The sequence below is a fragment of the Falco biarmicus genome, chromosome 4, assembly GCF_023638135.1.
Source record: "Falco biarmicus isolate bFalBia1 chromosome 4, bFalBia1.pri, whole genome shotgun sequence".
Taxonomy (NCBI): domain Eukaryota; kingdom Metazoa; phylum Chordata; class Aves; order Falconiformes; family Falconidae; genus Falco; species Falco biarmicus.
In genome coordinates, this window is record NC_079291.1 from 3,596,804 (window position 1) to 3,615,239 (window position 18,436).

General features: G+C 39.7%; 1 protein-coding gene and 1 long non-coding RNA gene across 8 annotated transcripts in view; one reads left to right on the forward strand and one right to left on the reverse strand.

Moving 5' to 3' along the window:
• Positions 1-1,635: 1,635 nt before the first annotated feature.
• On the reverse strand, positions 1,636-5,972 carry LOC130147773 (uncharacterized). Of its 2 annotated transcripts, none has more exons than XR_008821335.1 (3): positions 4,779-5,972; positions 3,394-3,572; positions 1,636-2,594 (listed from the first exon to the last, which is right to left on the reverse strand). It is a non-coding gene; the product is annotated as an uncharacterized LOC130147773 (long non-coding RNA). The 2 variants fall into 2 exon arrangements; XR_008821334.1 differs by having other exon boundaries at positions 3,420-3,572; positions 4,779-5,408.
• Positions 5,973-6,085: 113 nt separating this feature from the next.
• Positions 6,086-18,436, forward strand: part of TAX1BP1 (Tax1 binding protein 1) — a 65,783-nt gene continuing 53,432 nt past the window's right edge. For 2 of the 6 annotated variants that reach the window (XM_056335414.1, XM_056335420.1), the window contains exons 1-2: positions 6,086-6,227; positions 9,333-9,516. In XM_056335414.1, the coding sequence (XP_056191389.1) occupies positions 9,340-9,516 (177 nt within the window). In that variant the 5' untranslated portion in view covers positions 6,086-6,227; positions 9,333-9,339. Of the gene's footprint in view, positions 6,228-6,468; positions 6,571-6,821; positions 6,970-9,332; positions 9,517-18,436 lie in introns of those variants that run through there. The other 4 variants (XM_056335415.1, XM_056335416.1, XM_056335418.1 and 1 more) reach the window with 4 other exon arrangements.

Below are 18,436 nucleotides of genomic sequence, written 5' to 3' on the forward strand. Positions count from 1 at the left end.
GTAGTGAACTAAACTCATATGTCATGGCTGTGACATTACTGTGTTTTTAAAAGTCAGAATTATTACCCATATTTATAATGTAAATTGTATTTTGATTGAATGATTCCAGTTCCATAACACAACAAAACGCAACCACACTTTGGACAATATTGCTAACCTTGCTACATTATAATGTAAGACATTTATTAGCAAAAGGTAGAGCCATTTATTAAATGTTTCTTTTTGTAGAAAGTTGTAGAAATGTAATAAGCACTATAGTATTCTGCCTTTTAAAAATATTCCTTATAAAAGGACATTACTTTGTGAAATAAGAAAAGGTGTGAAAGTTTGAAAAAATGATAGGATATATACAATAAAAATATAGTTGGCATTTCTAAGTGGTGCTGCTCAAATAAAATCAGAAAGACTGCATTGCTTTCTGTATGTAAATTTGCACAGCAAATCCAACATTCTCTTCTCTGTACAATGTTAACAGACACAATAGAATATCAAATAGTTAGGGGATGAATTAAAGGCAACTTTTAATTTTAGCACTGTGCTTCCTAGTAGTTGATTTGTACAGAATGTATATAACAGTACGGTTAGTATTTTTTCAGAGCATCTAAGAACGCATAATGCAGGAGTTTCAGAACTCAAGCAGTAGGAGGAGATAAGAACCTAGACTGAAGATCCATTGACTGTGAAGCTTGCCATACAAATAGCAACACAGGAGGTTTAGACCCCTCTCCACACTGAATGTGGGGCTATGGGGAAAAGCAGTGTGAGTCACTCTCTGTCTCAAGTCCCAGGCTGGGCACAACCTCTCAGAAGTGCACTGCGTGACCTGACAGCCCTTCTCCTCAGTGCTGGGTCAAGCATGAGCACAAGTCCTGCATCAGTCAGGTGGCACCAGCCTTGGCAGGGAGTTGTGGGACAGCACCAAGCTCCCCAGTTTGAGCACAGCTGCTCAGGGAGCCAAGGAGTACGAAAAACGAGTAAACTGGTGGGGACACAAGAACAGATAGAGCCAGGACAGGGGAGCAGGAGACAGCATTATTATGAGGACTCAGACGTCTTTAGGTCCTTTGAGAAAAAGATGTATCATTATGAGAAAATAGGAAAGCTGCCAAGCTTATTGCAGATGCAGTATACAGTAGACACTTCTGTGCTTTGTCAGCAGTGGCAGCCAGTGCCGGAGGGGGACCCAGAAGGGGATACGAGAAGCATGCTGTAGGCAACTGTGGGAAGTGTCTTTCAACTTTCAGTCCCTCAGGGTTAAATGCTGTGGCCTGAGGTATAAGAACTTTGAAATCTCATTGCTTGTTTGTTTCCTGCCACATGCAGTTTTCCTGCCTCTGAAAACAAAATGTTGGTCATTTGGGAGCTTCCTATTACTTTCAGATAGTGAAGATAAAAGGCTGAGAGAAACAGTAAATCTACCAAAGCATACCAAACAAAGGTATTTACCTGTTCTATATCTGCTAAGATTTAAGTGACACCTACTCAGTGGTCATTTACATGTGGTTCTGTGTATGCCAGTAAGAGGTATGCTAGTAGGAAAAAAACCCTTGCAAACATCATAAATAAGAAATGAAACACTCCCCCAGACCTGGGTCTCCAGTGCACATATATTAATTACACACCAGAGAGTAAAGCCTCAGTATGTGCAAGCATTTAATTCATTATTTGCATTTATTAAAAACATTCCTTTTCACTTTAACAATACAGTAACCCAACAGTGAAATAACAGCAATTCAAATGCGGTCATTTACAGACATGCGGTTTCTTGTGCCCATTGTACAGTGCAGCGCTGCCAAGTCTCACACCTTAGGAGTAAGCTCTTGCTCTTTCCTCTGTCACACACGTACATGCACACACATACAAAATTTACATGTCTGCTCTCACCTATACTCTTTTGGGAAAACCCACAAATTTCATCAATCTCACTCATACAGATTTAAAAATCCTGGCAGCTTTTGAATAGCTTTTCTTCATCAGCTGCAATTAAGTGTTGGAAAAGAAATCCAAAATACACAGAGAGAGACTCTCTCCTTAATAGGAAATGTTAGCAATAGTATGTGATTTCTAATATGTTCCAAAGTTTTGCCACGCCATCTTACTGGAAGGCAAAGTCTCCTTGCCTTGTGATTAGATTTCCTTAAACGCTGGGCAATTCAGTGTTGTCAGCCATAATATAAAACATTATTTATAACTATTTAACTGTTTTAAGAGTATAGTTAATAGCCTTCTGTAACATGATCTTAAAGAAGTTGATTAAGTGTGCTTTACAATGTGACCAGAAAGAGCTTCCGATTAGTGACATCGATATATATATTTTACATCTCACATGGCCCATACTTTTAAAAGTTGGGAGTGTTGAAATAGGAGTCAAACCAAAATGAAATCAAATCATTAGAACCAAAGCATTTCCTTAACACACTTCATCAATAGCATCGTGTCATGCCAATAGATTGAATATCCACAACATAAAGTATCTTTCTTTGGTAATAAAACCTAGAAATGTATGATTTTTCTGTCACTCATACAAAGCAAAGATGGGCCTCAGGGGGAGAATTCAGGGCTGGATCCAAAACTCATCATGGCTTCGGTTCAGGCTATTAACACAGAAAGTAAACAGAAAAAATGTTAGGCTTTGGATCGGAATAAAAATTCAAATATATCCAAGGTTAAACAGATGTGATGGGGACCTATTTCTAATTTCAAGGCTATAAATTGCTAAAGGAGCTCACGGGTTTAAAAAGATAGTGTAGTTACGAAAATAGTAAATGTTTCCCAAATATGCAAGACTGTGTTCCCTGGGAGCCCATAACTGCCCCACACTTCCTTTGGCAATTCCGGTTAGGTGCTCACAGCTTTTATTCCTCGTTCATCTCACGCTGAAGAGGGACTACTCTCGTGCTGGCCAGGAAAGTCTCAGTATAATTACAAAGCAGGGGAATTTTTATGTCCCGGACTGAATTTCAAATTTCTTTTGAATCTAATAATGTTCAAATCCAGTTACTGCATTCACATACATTTTTACCTTATTTAATATTTCCATCAAAACCACAACCGGAGTTTGCCATTGTGTATTTGTCCTCATATTTATGCACTTCAGAAACTGAGACACTGAGAAGAAAAGAGTTCTTCCAGCTTTTTATTTGCAAATAAATACCTTCGTAAAATGTATTTCACCAACAAAATGAGACATATATTCTTTGGGAATTCTGAATATAGACACAAAAAGAGAGTGAACTGATTTTTTTCAGCCTGAAGGAAAGGCCACAGGGAGACCCTATCGCTATCTACAATCAGCTACGCAGAGGGTGTGGAAAAGATGGAACCAAACTCTTTTCAGAGGTGCACAGTGAAAGGACAAGAGGCAAGAGACAAAATTAAAGCATGGTAAATTACAATTTGATATAATGAAATGTTTTTACAATGAGTGTTTTCAGCCCCTGGAAGAGGTCCTCTGAGTGGCAGTGGAATCTCTGTCTGTGGAGACGTGCAAAATCCTGGCAGGGCAAGGCCCTGAGCAGCATGCTCTCCCTGCAGTGCTCTGGAGGTCCTTCCCCATCTCCATGGTTCTGATTCTATGACACATACAGGGAGAACTGCATCAAAAAGATACTTGACATCCGCCATTTTTCCTTTGAAAAAACCCACCCAAATATTGACTAAACACTGATACTACGTGCTTAAGAGTACAATTCTGATATACATGAAAAGTATACCATTTGTTGTAAAATAGTGGCTCGAATCAAAAGTTTCCTGTTACTGAAATCAGTGGGGTCAGAAAGGTGAAAAGTCAGAGGGAGATGGGATTATTGCCATCATATCTGTAATGAGCTTTTCTAATTGAATTAGTGTATTAGTCAGAGTTTCACAAGGCTAGGGATCCACTAGAAATTGATATAAATGATATCCAATAGAAGTTGATATAAAACTTAGTTTTTATTTTAAATATTTTGCAGAGAAGGTAGACAAAAATAGAAAAATAGTGAGGGTTTTTTTGTACTCAAGAGCAAGTTTTCAAAAAGATTTGTATCACATGGATATATATTTATATCACAGGATATAGTATCTCATGATCCCTGCCTAGAAAATTCAGACTAAGGCACTCAGCCATTAATTCTCAGAGCAAGTGCAATTTGCACCAGTTCCAAACCCATTTTTCTTGACTCAAACCTTTGTACCAGTACAAGCACATGGGTTGTTGATCCTGGGATCACAGTGCACAACTTGTCCATTTGGGTAAACTTCTTCATTTCTCAACGGGGCAATAAAAAAATGAGAAAAAGCCCTGCACTGTCTTTCTGTAGAATAGCTGTAAATTCTAGAGGGGTAAGACTGGCATCTAAACTTAGGATACAAATACATACATGAGAACACTTATTAAATCATACATTTATTTCAGCAAGAAATGTTCTTAATTTGAATAATAGAAGAATTTTTTTAATGTTTTTATTAGAACCACTGTGTATCTGTGGTTAAGATATAAAGTTTAAAAATACATTTTTTTCTGAAAATTATGGATAGAAGTACAAGAAAAGACAAGATTATCTTGATTTATTTGTTCTAATATTTACACTGTACATGTGACAACTAGCATATGTAATTTGTTTTACTTCCTACAAATGCATTTAGCAATAAAAATAATAACTTAACACTGAATTATGACTAAACCGTAACTAACTCTTTTGACTGAATGAACATTTTTTTCCCCAGGCATTCACTGTATATTCCCATAAACCAGCATTATAATGGTGTTAAATGAAAGCAAAACTACTTATACTTACCAACATTGATACTCCACAGCTAGTGACTGTAAACCCCAAGTTCTTCCCCAGTCCCCATCCCACATGAGAACAGGTCTTGTGACTCTTAGCCCTTTTATCAGGTCACACAGAGCAGAAAACAGCAAGGAGAAGAAATGGAGGGCAGAGATAAGAAGTAATAGCTCTCCCCACCTCCTTAGAAATATTTATTGCTTTTCTGATTAACATACTAGTTTAATTTTCCACTACAATACTTGATCTCATCTTAAAGGAGAAAGTGCTGTACATACACTTCTGTCTTCTGAAATGGTCTGTTAGTTCTGTTCCAGTGCATGGAATTTATTGCTTTCCAGGGAAAATGGAATATATGGATGATATAAGAGGTTATTAATTGTGTATACAAATCAAAGGATTGCTTAGTAACCTGTGATACACCTGAAGACGTAAGATTGTTTTCAGAAACAAGAGATGCAAAACAAACAAGTAAAATGGATGACCTTAATTACTTACCAGGACAGTTTCTATGCTCTATCTTAGCTTCATTTGTGTTAGGACTGACCGTGAAAAAGCTGTCGAACTTGTCAAAAACCTAAGTCAGTAACACCAATAATAAATTCTGTAATACTCTATAATATAGTAGTAATTATAATGATAATATTACGTCTCTCCACATAATGTGTTTGTTGAGAATACACACGAAATGTGTAAGAAACAGTAGAAACAAAGAAGTAACGGTGATCTTGAGGACAGTCTGTGGTAGCAACGCGTGCTGGGCACACTGGGAGAAGTCCCGCATACCAGTGGACATTACTCAGCACTGTTCGTGGTTACCCAGCCCGGTTACTCCGGGAAGTGACCTATGACTCGATGTCAGATGAAAATTAAGTAAGAGTCAGTGTATTTGTAAGAGAATGTACTTTCGTGGAGATCTGCCACTGTGCGCAAGCAGAACCGTGCAAGCCTTTACAGTCACTCTTATCTCACCCCTCTCGGGCTCGGGAAGACCTGCAGAGGCTGGGAGATTAACAGCAACGTTCGAGGCGTAACTACGCCAGTGTTTTGGACGGGGGACCGAGCAGGAGATGGCTAAATTAGGGTACGTGAGCATTACCGAGGCAACGCCGGAATAACGCACAGGACGGGAGGCGCCGTGGCACGGGCAGGCGCCGTGCAGGGAGGCGGCAGGGGCACGGCTCCGCACGCGCCGCGAACGCAGGCCCGCCAGAGGCGCGCGGGCCCGGCGTGAGGCGGCCCCGGCGGGACGCGGCGGCTCTGCCCGGCCCCCCGCACCCCCGGCCGGCCCCCCGCACCCCCGGCCGGTCCCGCTCCACCTCCAGCCCGTTCCCCGCCGGCGACCCGCCCCCCCGCGGGCAGGGCCGGGGCTGGAAGTGACGCTGGCGGGCGGGGCTGCGAGGCGCTGATGGCGGAGGCCCCATGTTGATGTCCCCGGCGCCCTCCGCGCCGGTCTAGGTAAGGGGCCCACCCGGGCCTGGCGGGGGGGACGGGCGGGTCTGACACCCTCATTTCTGTCGGCCCCCGGAAGCCACTGGGGCGGGCGGGGTCCACAGGCCCCGGGCCTCGGTTCTGCGCCACCGGGAAGGTGCTCCCCCCCCTCCCCCGCCCCTTCCCAGCTGTCTTAGGCCGATCGTAGGTCGGGAGGGGAGAAAGCGGGGAGAAGCGGGGAGAGGCGGCCGCTGCGGGGGGCGCGGGTCCCGCGCGGCCGTGCTGTGGGAGGCGGCGGGGCTCCCCTCCCCCGCCGTGGCGGCGAGCGCGTTGCGAAGGTCCCGGAGCAAAGGTGATCCGCGGCGGGCAGGTGAGGCCGCGCCGGCCGCTGGCGGAGCCGGGGGTGGGGAAGGGGCGGGAGGCGGCGGGGCGCAGGGGGCCCGCGGCGCGGGGGAAGGGAGGGCGGGAGGGGCCGGGGGCGTCAGGTGCTCCCCGTCCCGCCGGCACTGCGGCTGGAGGGCTCCGGGAGGAGCTGGCTGGGGCGGTGTGGCTCGTCCCGCTTTGGCTTTTCCTGCCTGACGAGGTTTCCCTCCTTACGTCCTTTTCGGTGCATAAACCCAGACGTGTTGTTCAGCCTCCCCAAGAGAATCGCTTGTCACGTCAGTAACGAAGCCCCAGCGTAGCTCTTCCTCCTCCTCTCCTGTTTGCCAGCCGGTAGCTGTGAGCCATGTAAGCGAGCACCCAGCATCCCCTAAACTGTCCTTGAGCTGTAAGTAGATCTCAGGTTCCCCTAAGCTCCGGGGATTTTCCTGCTAGGGAACAGTAATCCCAGGTGATTCTGCTGGTCTGCACGAGTTCAGATTTGTGGATAGTTCTGCTCTGGGCTTGGAAACCAAGCCTCCCTTTACTGGTTGCGCTAAGGCTAGTACTCATATGCGATAGCAGGCAACCAGCGTGTGGAAATTAGTATTTGGTTGTTTCTTGTTGTTTTTTTGGTTTTTTTGGGGTTTTTTTTTTTTGGCAGTGTGGGTCGGGGTTATGTGGTCTTTTTTTGTTTGTTCTTGATTTTTTGTAGCATGTGCTTAGAATAAACTATCCAGTTCTAATAATAGACCTATTTTTAAAAAGAAGTTAAATTCAATTGGTTTTGTTATTAATGCTTTGTTTACTCTTTTTGTGCTTATCTTGGGTAATGAAAACTGTTGGGTTTTCTTGGGTAATGAAACAGTCTGTTTCATGTCAATATTATTTGGCTTTGGGTACTGCTAAATTACTAAAAATGAATTTATTGCACTCAAAAAAAGGCTGTTTTTCTTTTAGAATTGTAGAAACTGTTGCTTCATATCATTTAGAGTTCAGAGTAGATTTGAGAGATGTCTTAAATGTAATCCTCTGTTTTGAGAGGTGTGGGAGTTTTCAGGGTTTTACTATGTTGTTAAATTTCCTATAGTCTTCTGGACTCTGAAGCTAGATAACAGACAGGATTTATGTGTACCCTGGTCCCTAAAAAGCTGTCTTTTGATGTTTACTCATTTTCTTGTTTGTGTAAGTTCTTGGGTTTGTTCTTTGCATCAGTTAATCTTTACAAGCTTGGCATTTTATCTTTTTACTTGTGTTGTTCAGGGTGAAAAACTGCTCTATATTTAACATGTGATACATCAAAATGATGTCATGGAATCCCATAAGTACTTCATGTATTATTTTAAATTGGGCATTAATAAGCTTAAAACATTGAGGGCTTAAACCTAAAAAATCCTTATTTACCTTTTGCTTGTTTTGAGTGATGAATACCTATTTGTTTCAGAGTGCGTTTTATTTCAGAAAACATGAGCTCTTTGCTACTTATTTCTTGACTGGTGAAAAGAAATTTTTAAAGGCTGAAGGAAATACACAGGCAGCCTTTAATCTTTGAACTTCATGAGAGTTGCAGTGACCCATCCCTTTTTGGGATTGGTTTCCATGTGTATCTTCAATGAATGTAATATGTCATGCGCTTGGCAGTTAGCTCATTCAAGGTGTGGATTTGCCTGGGCTGTATGAAATGACTTTTAATAGCCATTGCAAGAATGGCATGGCTCATGTTTCTAGAAATGCGTTAGATAAAACACATAGATACAAGACAGATAGATACAAGGCCCTAATCTTCCTAATACCGAATGTTTTGACGAATCTGTGATTTTATGTTGAAATCTTGACACTTGAAACTTCTCAGGTGCCTGTCTTCTATTTTTGGCAGATTTGCTGAATCCATGGAAGGGACTTTATTGTTCTGCTTGTGAAGCATCTTGCGTTGCTGTAATTTTTAGCACTATGTATCCTAAAGGAGGTGGTGAATGGAAAGCATAGTTAAAAGCCTTTGCAGTCCAGCTGATTAGTGTTGATCCATCAAACTGCATGCATACCTAGTGTTTCCTCTATCAATGAAATCCATTGTTTATGGTAATGAAGCTAAACGTGCAGGGCTGGGAGCTTATGTGTTACAGTGAGAACAGTAAAAGATGGCCACAACTGCTAAAGCCAGGCAAGAGAACTCTTTTTGAAGAACAACAAAAAAACCCCACCAACCAATCCCCTTCTGTTTAGACAAACTGTCTTGTTTTTAAAAAATGTCTTAAAATGGAACTTTGTTAGTTTTACAGAGAGGGGAAGAAAAACTTCATATATAAAAATGCTGTGAAAAGCACTGAGCAGTACAGATTGGTAGGGAAACTGTGGAGCTTTGTTTCTCCTTCCCTGCCACATGCAGAACCATTAAGAATATTTCATTAAGTTAGAAGCTTGTTTTGTTTTCACACCACCGCTTTAATTTCCTACTTTCTGCTGCTGTATCTGAGCTGTGATACTGGGGGGGGCACGGGGAGGGCATTCAGCTAAGCAGTGCTTTATCTCCATCTTGATGTCATTGCTGAAATGACTGCCATTTTGTTTGTTTGTATATTATTTGTTGACATTGTTTTGGAGTGATGCTGAGGCAGTGCACTTTGCTGGACTTGGTCTATAGTTACCTGTTTTCAGAACAGAGGAACTAATGGTTCTGTTTCTCTGTTTTGTATATTTCAAATAGATCGATTTTTGTAACTTAACTAATTTTTCCACTATATTGAAGTAGCAACCTCTACAATTTTGTTACAGATCAAACATGTCATCCTTTCAAGAAGTTCCGTCTTCAGCTAACACTTTGCAGACTTCCAATTTTGCACATGTGATTTTTCAAAATGTGGCGAAAAGTTACCTTCCAAGCACACACCTTGAATGTCACTACACTCTGACTCAGTTTATCCACCCTCATCAGAAAGACTGGGTTGGTATTTTCAAGGTAAGTAAAGCTTGTTCTATTGCTATTTTTCAGATGTTTACTGTCTTCTCTCTTAACAGTTAAAAAAACCAAAACAAAACTAAAATGCCAACAACAATAAAAGCTCTCTCAAACTTAAGTGGAACATCACTTTTAAGCGATGTATTGGTTCCTACTATTACAGTGTGAGTTCCCTAACAAAGATCAATCTGGAGATTGAAACTAGAGGAATGAGTACACTGTAAGTCTACTGGAGTAAAGGGAAGGTGTGATGTGGTGGTGGTGTGAAGAATTAAATGGAAATTACTCGGGAAGAGATGTGTGGGCACAGAGTGACATTATGAACAGGACTAGGTGAAGAATGTGAGCCAGCGTAAGGGTAAAATGTGTGCAGAAAGAAAAAAATTAAGCTGGAGGTACCCTGACGCATGTCCCTGACTCATTTTTGTTGCTAGAACAGGCTGAACAGCATAGATCACTAAAATTATTCAAAACAGACCCTTGAAAAAGGAGGAGGGGTGAGGCCACATTAAGTTATTTGGAGTTATTTTTAAAGGTTAGTAAAGTTTCATTTATGGGATTAGAAAAATTAATTCTTAGATCTGCATCTATTTAAGATCTTGATCTCTCTTTCTTTGTCAGCGTATCTTCTAGTAGGTGATGCTTAAATTCCTTGCTTGAGTGATTAATAGAGGTTTTGATGCAAGTTTTAAAGGAGTGATGCTTTGGCAGTGGGGAAAGGAGAAAGGTAGCAGAATATCTTGGTAGTGGAGGACCTTTCCCTTAGAACTGTCCGCTGTCTAAGAATGTAAATGCATGGCTTCACTGTAATCTGCAGATTACCAGTGGATTGTTAGTCTTTGTTCAAGATAAATTACTCTTCTATAAAACAGAAGTACTGTGTCTTGTAACAAAGCAGAAGCATTTTTAATGCTGTGTGCAATGACTATAGTCACTAAATCGTGCGAGGGAGGCATTAACTTGCAAACAGGCACATTTCTCTAGTGGGAGGTTTTTAAAAATATATGTGTGCATATATGTTGATTATCTGCAAAGTTTTGATGAATAGTGTAGCTGACCACATTTGAATGTTTAATTAACAGCATTAATGAAACTTAAAAAATCTATCAAAAATTTAAAGAGGATATTGTTCATATTACACATAAACATTTTGAAATTATTTAAACATAACTTTGAGGAGTGATTATTGTGGCTCTGTCTGTTCTAAGTGAGGGAGGCAATCAGACAGGACCCTAAAAATACTAATTGGGGGGAAAAAAGTGTGAACAGTTTTTCAGTGACTGCATGAAATGCTGTGTACAACTTACAGGTATCTTTGATTTCATCTTGACTGTAATGATATGTTTTATAAACTATTGACATAGGAGTTCTTATTCTGATATAGCAGTGACAGGTAATAAATACACCTTTGGCAGTCGTTTGAGGAACATGTTGAATTGGCATAAGGTGGTACTTCTGAAAGAAACATCACCTTTTACACAGGCTGGCTTATTTCTTGTGCTTCCTGTCCTTCAAGTGAAACAAGCTCTTGTGTGATGAGTCAAATCAGGGAATTGATTGACGTTAAGACCAACGTTTTGGGTCTGGATTTTTTCAGTGGAATTCCCCAACTGAATTTCCAGGTCACCTAATGCTCATCAAGATAAGGGAAGGAAGCATTGTGAGATGTTGAAAATTAATTTCTTTTTGTGTGACTATGTCAGTTGAGTGTTATGAATATACTGTCTTAGTATATTTATGGTACAGTGAGTTAAACGGAGCCACCTGTCCAAATGTGTCTGCAGGTGTGTATGAGTAATGCTTACAGTAAAATAAATTGTGAAAATGTAGTCATCTTGGGATAGATAATAGACAGAAGCTATACTACCCTGTGATCTGAGTGTAAAAATGAGGGACATGTAGAGAACTAATTGTTCCTGGAGAATCAACAAACTACCTGGAGGTGGTTTGAAAACTGATGAAACAGGCAGGGGTTTTATCATTTACCTTTCTAAAACACATTGAATGATGTGAAGAATGTGATGCATGTTTAGTAAAGTGATTTTCAGCATTAAAAAAGAAAAAGAGGCAAATCTTGACTAATTATGAGAACAGTAATTAATGGCCTTCTGTATTGGCCTAGTGTACAAGGAAAGTGAGGCTTCTCTGAGAACTCAAGGCATCAATTCACTAACTGTTCACATAGAGGGGATATAAGTCCACCTTGTTTTTCTGAGAGGAATAAATTACTTGGAAAACAAACCTGTTTAAATGGTGTTATTTAATCTTTGCCTGGAATTGTACAGAAAATTACTATTGTTGTAGTGACTAATGGACAGAGGGAGAAGGCATCATGTTTAAAAAAAAAGAAAAAAAACCAAACGCCAACACCCCCACCCCTCCCCCCCCATCAAAAAACCCTAGTAGTAATTTCAGATTAGTGTAGAAAGTAAGATTTATTCCATATCCCGCCACCCCCAAAACATTGTGTTGGTTTTGGTTCTAATGTTGATTTTGTTCCATTTCAGTGGGCAGTGGCTTCAACTGTATTCTGTCCTGTGTTTGCACAGCTGGTCAGCTAAGAATTTTTTTATTGAACTGAACAAAATCCATAAGTACCTTTTCAAGTCAGTGGTTTGCATTTTGGTTGCAAGAACAAGTACATTTCTTCAGCAGCAATGATGTCTGGAGTAGATATTGATTATTTATATCCTTGTATTATTACCCTGTTTGTTTTGCTACTCCAGGTGTTTGTGCAGCTGCACAGTGGCATGGATCAGGGAAGCGATCTGCCAGAAAAATGTAGTCCCTACTTCCCAGCTTTTACCAACTTATTTCACAACTGGTTTGGTTCTTCAGCTTGATCACTGTGTGATGCAGTGGGCAACTGTGCTGCATCACTGTGATGGAAACAAGTGGACTAGGAAGGTGTGTGGGAGAAGGGCTACTATGCCTGCTTTACTGGCTTGGCTGTGTAATGTGGCATGACGATTGAAGGTGCTTTTTCAAATCCTTTTAGAGTTCTGTTCTGAAGAGCAGCTTTTAAGGGTTTGGTTTGTAGTTTGTTTCCTTTTTAAATGGAAATGGAGCTAATAGTTTCAGAAGCAAAACCTGATTTCATATACTGACTCTTAATTTCTAGCTTGTGATTTTTTTAAATGTTTCCATAATGTGCACTCCATGTCTGATAGACTCTTTATTCCATGTAGATTTGCATTTGTGAGTGTTGTAGTTGCCATTAGTGTTGTTCAGCTTACGTGAAAAAAAGATGTTAGAAATTGAATCCTTGGTAGGAGCCATAAATTGCTTGTAAGAGTTCCTTTCTGTGTGTCTTATTGTGGTTATTTATTCATTTAGGTATTTATTACATAATTTCATTTTATTCTTCTTTATATCAGTCTTTTCCACCTGGTACACATTCTTTTTCACTTGTTAAACTTAATGGTTGTGAACTTTTCCCCCCTCACTAGAGTGCTTCCAGTTTCCTGTGTCAGTGCTGAGTATTCCAGATATTTCATCACTGAGTATTGGCTTCTGTTTTATACTGTGAAAAGATACTGGCTTAAGTGAAGGGTACCACAGCAGGTTCTTTCATGTTTGCATTTGCGTATTTACAGATACCTTCTTCTCAAGGATGTTATATAAAGCAACTTAAAATAAGGAGCCAAGCAAGATAAAGTACTGCCTCCCTGTTCTCCATCAGAAGTATCAAAAAGGACTTACTGGGAGCTAGAATAGGTCTAGAACTTCAGACCTGAGCTAGGTCTGTGGCATACAACATTATGACAAAGGAGTAAATACACTGGCAAACAAATAACAGTTCTTCTGAAACTTAAAAGGTTCTACCAACTTCTCTGCATATATCATAGATGAGATGTGTTTTTTGTTCTTGGTGTGATTTAAGTTGCTAAATGCTGAACTTCTGTAATGCTGAGCGTAAAACACTTTGGTAGTAGGTTTAAAAAACGCAAACTCATTGTTCATAAACTGAAAGGATAATGTTGCACATAAGAGGATTAATTCAGATATACCAATTTTCTTGCAAACTGTGTTTTATCTAAAGGCATGTGTTACTTTTGATATTGGAACTTTGGCAAAAACTTGGAGGGACAGGAAGTACAATAGCAAAGGTGATGTTACCCTTCACAGCAGAAGTTCTGAATACTCGATGATGTTTTTATTTTTTTTGTATATGTTCATGTGTGGTTTTTTTTTTTTTTTTTTTCCTTGTCCCCTACAGGAGGCTTAAAACCAGGTCTTGACTCAGTCTTCAAATCTGTTGTCTTTGATTGCAGCTCTTTGTTCTTGCTTTTGTGATGTTCTGGAGGGTCATCTGTAATCAAGTGCCAAAAGATCTTCATAAGTTATATCCTTGCTTCTTACCAAGAAAAAAAAGGCAGTTTTACAGATAAGTACTGCTCTAGTACTTGGCATGGACATCCTGATCCTGAGTCTGTCTCTTCACGCAGTTTTATGGGAACTAGAATTTGAGATCAGCTTTCCCTTTAGTGAGGATGTCTGCGTGGAAGAGCCTGATGGTTCATAGTGTGGAGTCAGGAGAGAAAGCTTATCATTCTTGATTAATTTCATAGGATATCTGTAGTCCCAGAATCATCCAAGACCAGTGTCCCCTCTTTATCCTTTGGTGCTTATTTGTGATTAATCGAGATCTGGAGGGACCCTAAGAGCAATCCAAATCTAAACCTTTGAAATGAGGAAAAATAAATAATACATGCGCTATGTCTGGTTGCAAAAACAGTCTGTCTGGTAGGTAGCCTTAATCTCTGGATAGGAAAATCTACATCTTGTGACTTTATTTCACAATAGGGTGAAATAATCGTATCGCCACGTGATATTTCTTGCATTATTATTCCATAATGTCAAGATATGCATAATTGTTTGAAAAACCTGCTTGGCTTTTAGCAAGCAGGGTTTACTCTTCTTTCTAGGGCATATGTGTGCAAATAGGACCGTCAGGCGTTCAGTATACTAAAGGAAGCAGGTTTACTATGTGTCTCAAAGGCACAAGGAAAGAATGTTACGGTCATAATAAAGATACTGCTTCAAGAGAGTAGCGTTAAAGGTGTGGGTGTTTGTGGGGTGTATCATAATACTTTCTGGGTTTCTGAAGATTTAATTTTGCTGAGGCTAGCATGCTGGAAAGACCTGTGACAGCAGGTAATGTTAAGCTAATGGCTTTGGTCTTGCTGTGTCATTAATTAGCTGTTCCATCAAAACTTTTCTGTTCCTTGGTTCTAGTTGGTATATTTTTCTAAGTAATCTACATTACCATTCTTTGAGAATGTTGACATGTAGACATGTACCCCCAAGGAAATCATTAGTTTCTTGAAGTCTACACAGCTTAAAAATGGTGATCTGACATTCTGGTAACTTAACATAAGGAAAAACTAAATAACCAGGATTGGGAAGCTCTTAGTAACTTATTTGAACACAAGAAGTGCCTGCTTGCTGTGAGAGAGTACTCGGTATTTAGGAGGTCGCACCTGAACTACTGTTTGTGCATCAGTGCACTACCTGTATTTGCATGCAACTTTATTTCTGTCTTTTCAATGTACTGATTTATAGGAAACCTCAGAATTAACTTGTCAGTGGTCAGAAAGTTCCGTAGCAGAATTTAACAGTGGATTTGATGGACACCTAAGAAATAGCTTGGTGGTTGTGTTTTATCAAGACAATATAGATATGTTTTTGTAAAGTACCTGGGTTATTTAGTCTCCTTTGGACTGCAAATAACAGTACAACTTGTGTGAGTCATTTCAATGTCCTGATTTTGTTGTAGTTTAGGGTGTTGGTTGTTTTTTTTTTTTAGGATACCAATTACTTCCATATATACAGGTCACGTTATGAAGTGTAGTGCGAAAGCTGGATGTGTTACTGTCCACATGCATGTAGAAATACAACTTTTCTGGCATGAAATCATCACTGCATAGCAGGGCATGATAGATACAGGAATGCGTAGTGCACAGTATGTCCTATTGTTAAAATAGCTGGGAGTAGAATTACTGGAATGCAGAATGTTTTGAGTATTGCTGTGTCCATGAATTAGAGTGATTCTGTTGATTTCTGATTTGCCTTCTTTGGAAACACGTTGTAAATTGTTAACAGAGATAATCTTTTTCTTAGGGGAAAAAAAAAAAAGAAATCTGTGGCAACCTTGTTCACTGTTTCTAAACTAGATGAAGAGAAAGATGATCTGGGTTTACGTGATACTACTTTTAACAAGGCAGTTTGAAGTTTAATTCCAATCTGGTGTCGCTCTTTTTCTAAAAATATTTGCTGTGGGAGGTTTGTGTGGTCAGAGGTAGAGCGGGCATAACAAAGTGGTCCATAGCTGGTAAGAATTTTGAAGTAAAAGGTTGTGCTAATTTATAGTTATCATGAGATGTGATAGTAAATGAGTATTTCACTTAAACTCCAGCCACCCTTTTTTGTTACATTTTTATGCTTATCTTTCAAAGTAAACTGTAACTTTTACTCTTTGATCTGTCATAAAATTTCCTGGACAGTCATTTACATATGTAACAGGTTTTCTTTTAGAGAGTTCATATTGTTTTGGTTTTTATTTTGATTTATACCTAATAAGAGAGAAAGTTGATCCTGTTGGTCTAGGCAGTCTGCCAACGTAATTTTGACATATTCTTCTGAACTATGACATAGAAATACAACCAATAATGATGATGATAGGTTAGTATTCTGATAGTACTTTGATACTGCAGCAAATACCATAAGTTCTCAACAGCCCAAGGTAAAAAAACTGCCTGAATACATTCGTAACGTTCAGCAGAGATGGACTGGTTCAGGTCTGGGCATAAGAGAACGTCTTAACATTACGGCTTTTCGTTAAGAGTCTAGAGTACCTTGTAGCCGTCTTCTACCCCAGAATGTTTCAGCTTTAGGGATACTGCTGTAAAACAAATTTTTCTCTCTGTGTGAGCAGCAAGGTCATGTCTGAAGAGAAGTCTTAAATGGCTTGGTCTGTGGTAAGTCAAAAGTTGCATGTGATATAAGGTGGTCACAGACATACTACAAAACCCAAGAGTGTAGCTTTGACTTCACTGTTTAATTTATTTTGAAATGCCTATGCCTTAATGTTACTGAGGTGTACTTAATACTTTAATAAGTAGTTTTTCTTATGTCCATGTTCTGAAATCTTTTGTACAGTTTGACTTTTTCAGAATTGGCATCTCTATATGGTTATTCAATGATTATGCGTGTGTTCAAAATTGTATTATGTTAGCGGCATGTCAGTGTTAACAGTAAATTATCAGTAAGTTTGCTCAGTATGAGGTTTGCTGCCCCCAGATGTTTTACTTTTTCCATCTGTTAATTGGCTTAGAAGAAGAAAAGACTGTTGTGGTTTTATCCCAGCCAGCAGCTAAGTACCACACAGCTGTTTGCTCACCTACCCACCCCCCAGTAGGATGGGGAGGAGAATCAGAAAAAAGGTAAAACCTGTGGGTTGAAATAAGTACAGTTTAATAACTGAAATAAAGTAAAATATAATACTTCTACCACTAATAATAATTCTAATGAAAAGGGAGATAACAAAAAGAGAGACATAAAATTAAAGGAAAAAACCCTAAAACAAACAAGTGATGTACAGTACAATTGCTTACCACCCACTGACCAATGCCCAGCCAGTCCCTGAGCAGTGATTTTGCCCCTCTCCACCAATTTGCCCCAGTTTATATGCTGAGCATGTTATTCTATGGTACGGAATATCCCTTGGGCCAGTTTGGGTCAGCTGTCCTGGCTATGTCCTCTCCCAACTTCTTGTGTCCCTCCAGGCTTTTTGCTGACAGGGTACAAGAAGCTGAAAAGTCCTTCAGTTAGTATAAAAACTACTTATTAGCAGCTGTTGGCGAAATGTGAATATGGGGAAAGCTAATTGCACCGAGTGACATTTCAGTAAGAAAGTTGCTTGTAAGTGTGGGGCAACACAGAAGAAGAAAAAAACTTTTCATGATGACTATGTGCCTGTTTATTAGTAGAAGGAAAACCTGTCTGGTATGAGTATTGCAGGCAGTTGGGTTGTCCCTACTTGCCCAGTGAAATTGCAGAGTGCTTGCTGTTAGACGTCTTAACCTCTACTAGACTTAAACATTTCTGCTCTGACTACAGAGTTGGTTTCTATGACTAAAAAGTAGTTTATGATGTCCTAAATTGAAATAAGCCTTTTTGCTTAGAAGTAGGTATATAGTGAATAGTTTACTCTGTAATGGCCATTAAAGCTTTCCATTTTATGGAGGGATAATTAAATAAAATAAGGCTTGGTTTACTAACACATTTGTACGTAACATAATCTGGATATGACGACGTGTTTGTAGGAGACATGATGTTTAGTCATGTTTTTGGTTTAAAAACATGGGTTGAGAAGGTAACAGTAGGATTTGATTCCTGGGTTATTAATCTATTGGTTAACATCTTGGAAGCAAGAGTATGGGAATTTATGCACAACTTTCTAATTGAAAAATGGATATCTGAGTGGAGTTTGTGAGAATTAAATGTAGAGAAATGGAGACGGTAGAATGCATTAATACTAGGTTAGCAGACTTTATTTCTAAATCTTATATGGATTATTTTTTTGTTGTTGTTGGTTTAGGGGAGTTGCATCATCCAAGTCTTATGTGCTCTTTTTGTTTAAGAAGTAAGCAAGTTCATATATTTTTTTAGGAGTTGACTCAGAGCAAAATGTTTTCAGTGAATTCCTGAGAGAGCAGTGGTATCAGCACAGCCAGTCAACACATCAGATGATGAACTTGAGTTCATAGTTCACAAGTCTTGTGTGTAGTTTGACAGGTCATTTATGCTGGAGTTCTTGTGTAATTTGTAATGTTTGTGTGATTGAACGTGGATATTGTAATGTCTGCCATTACCCATGCCAAGTTTTTAAGTTAGACTAGTAAACTGTGCCCCTTTT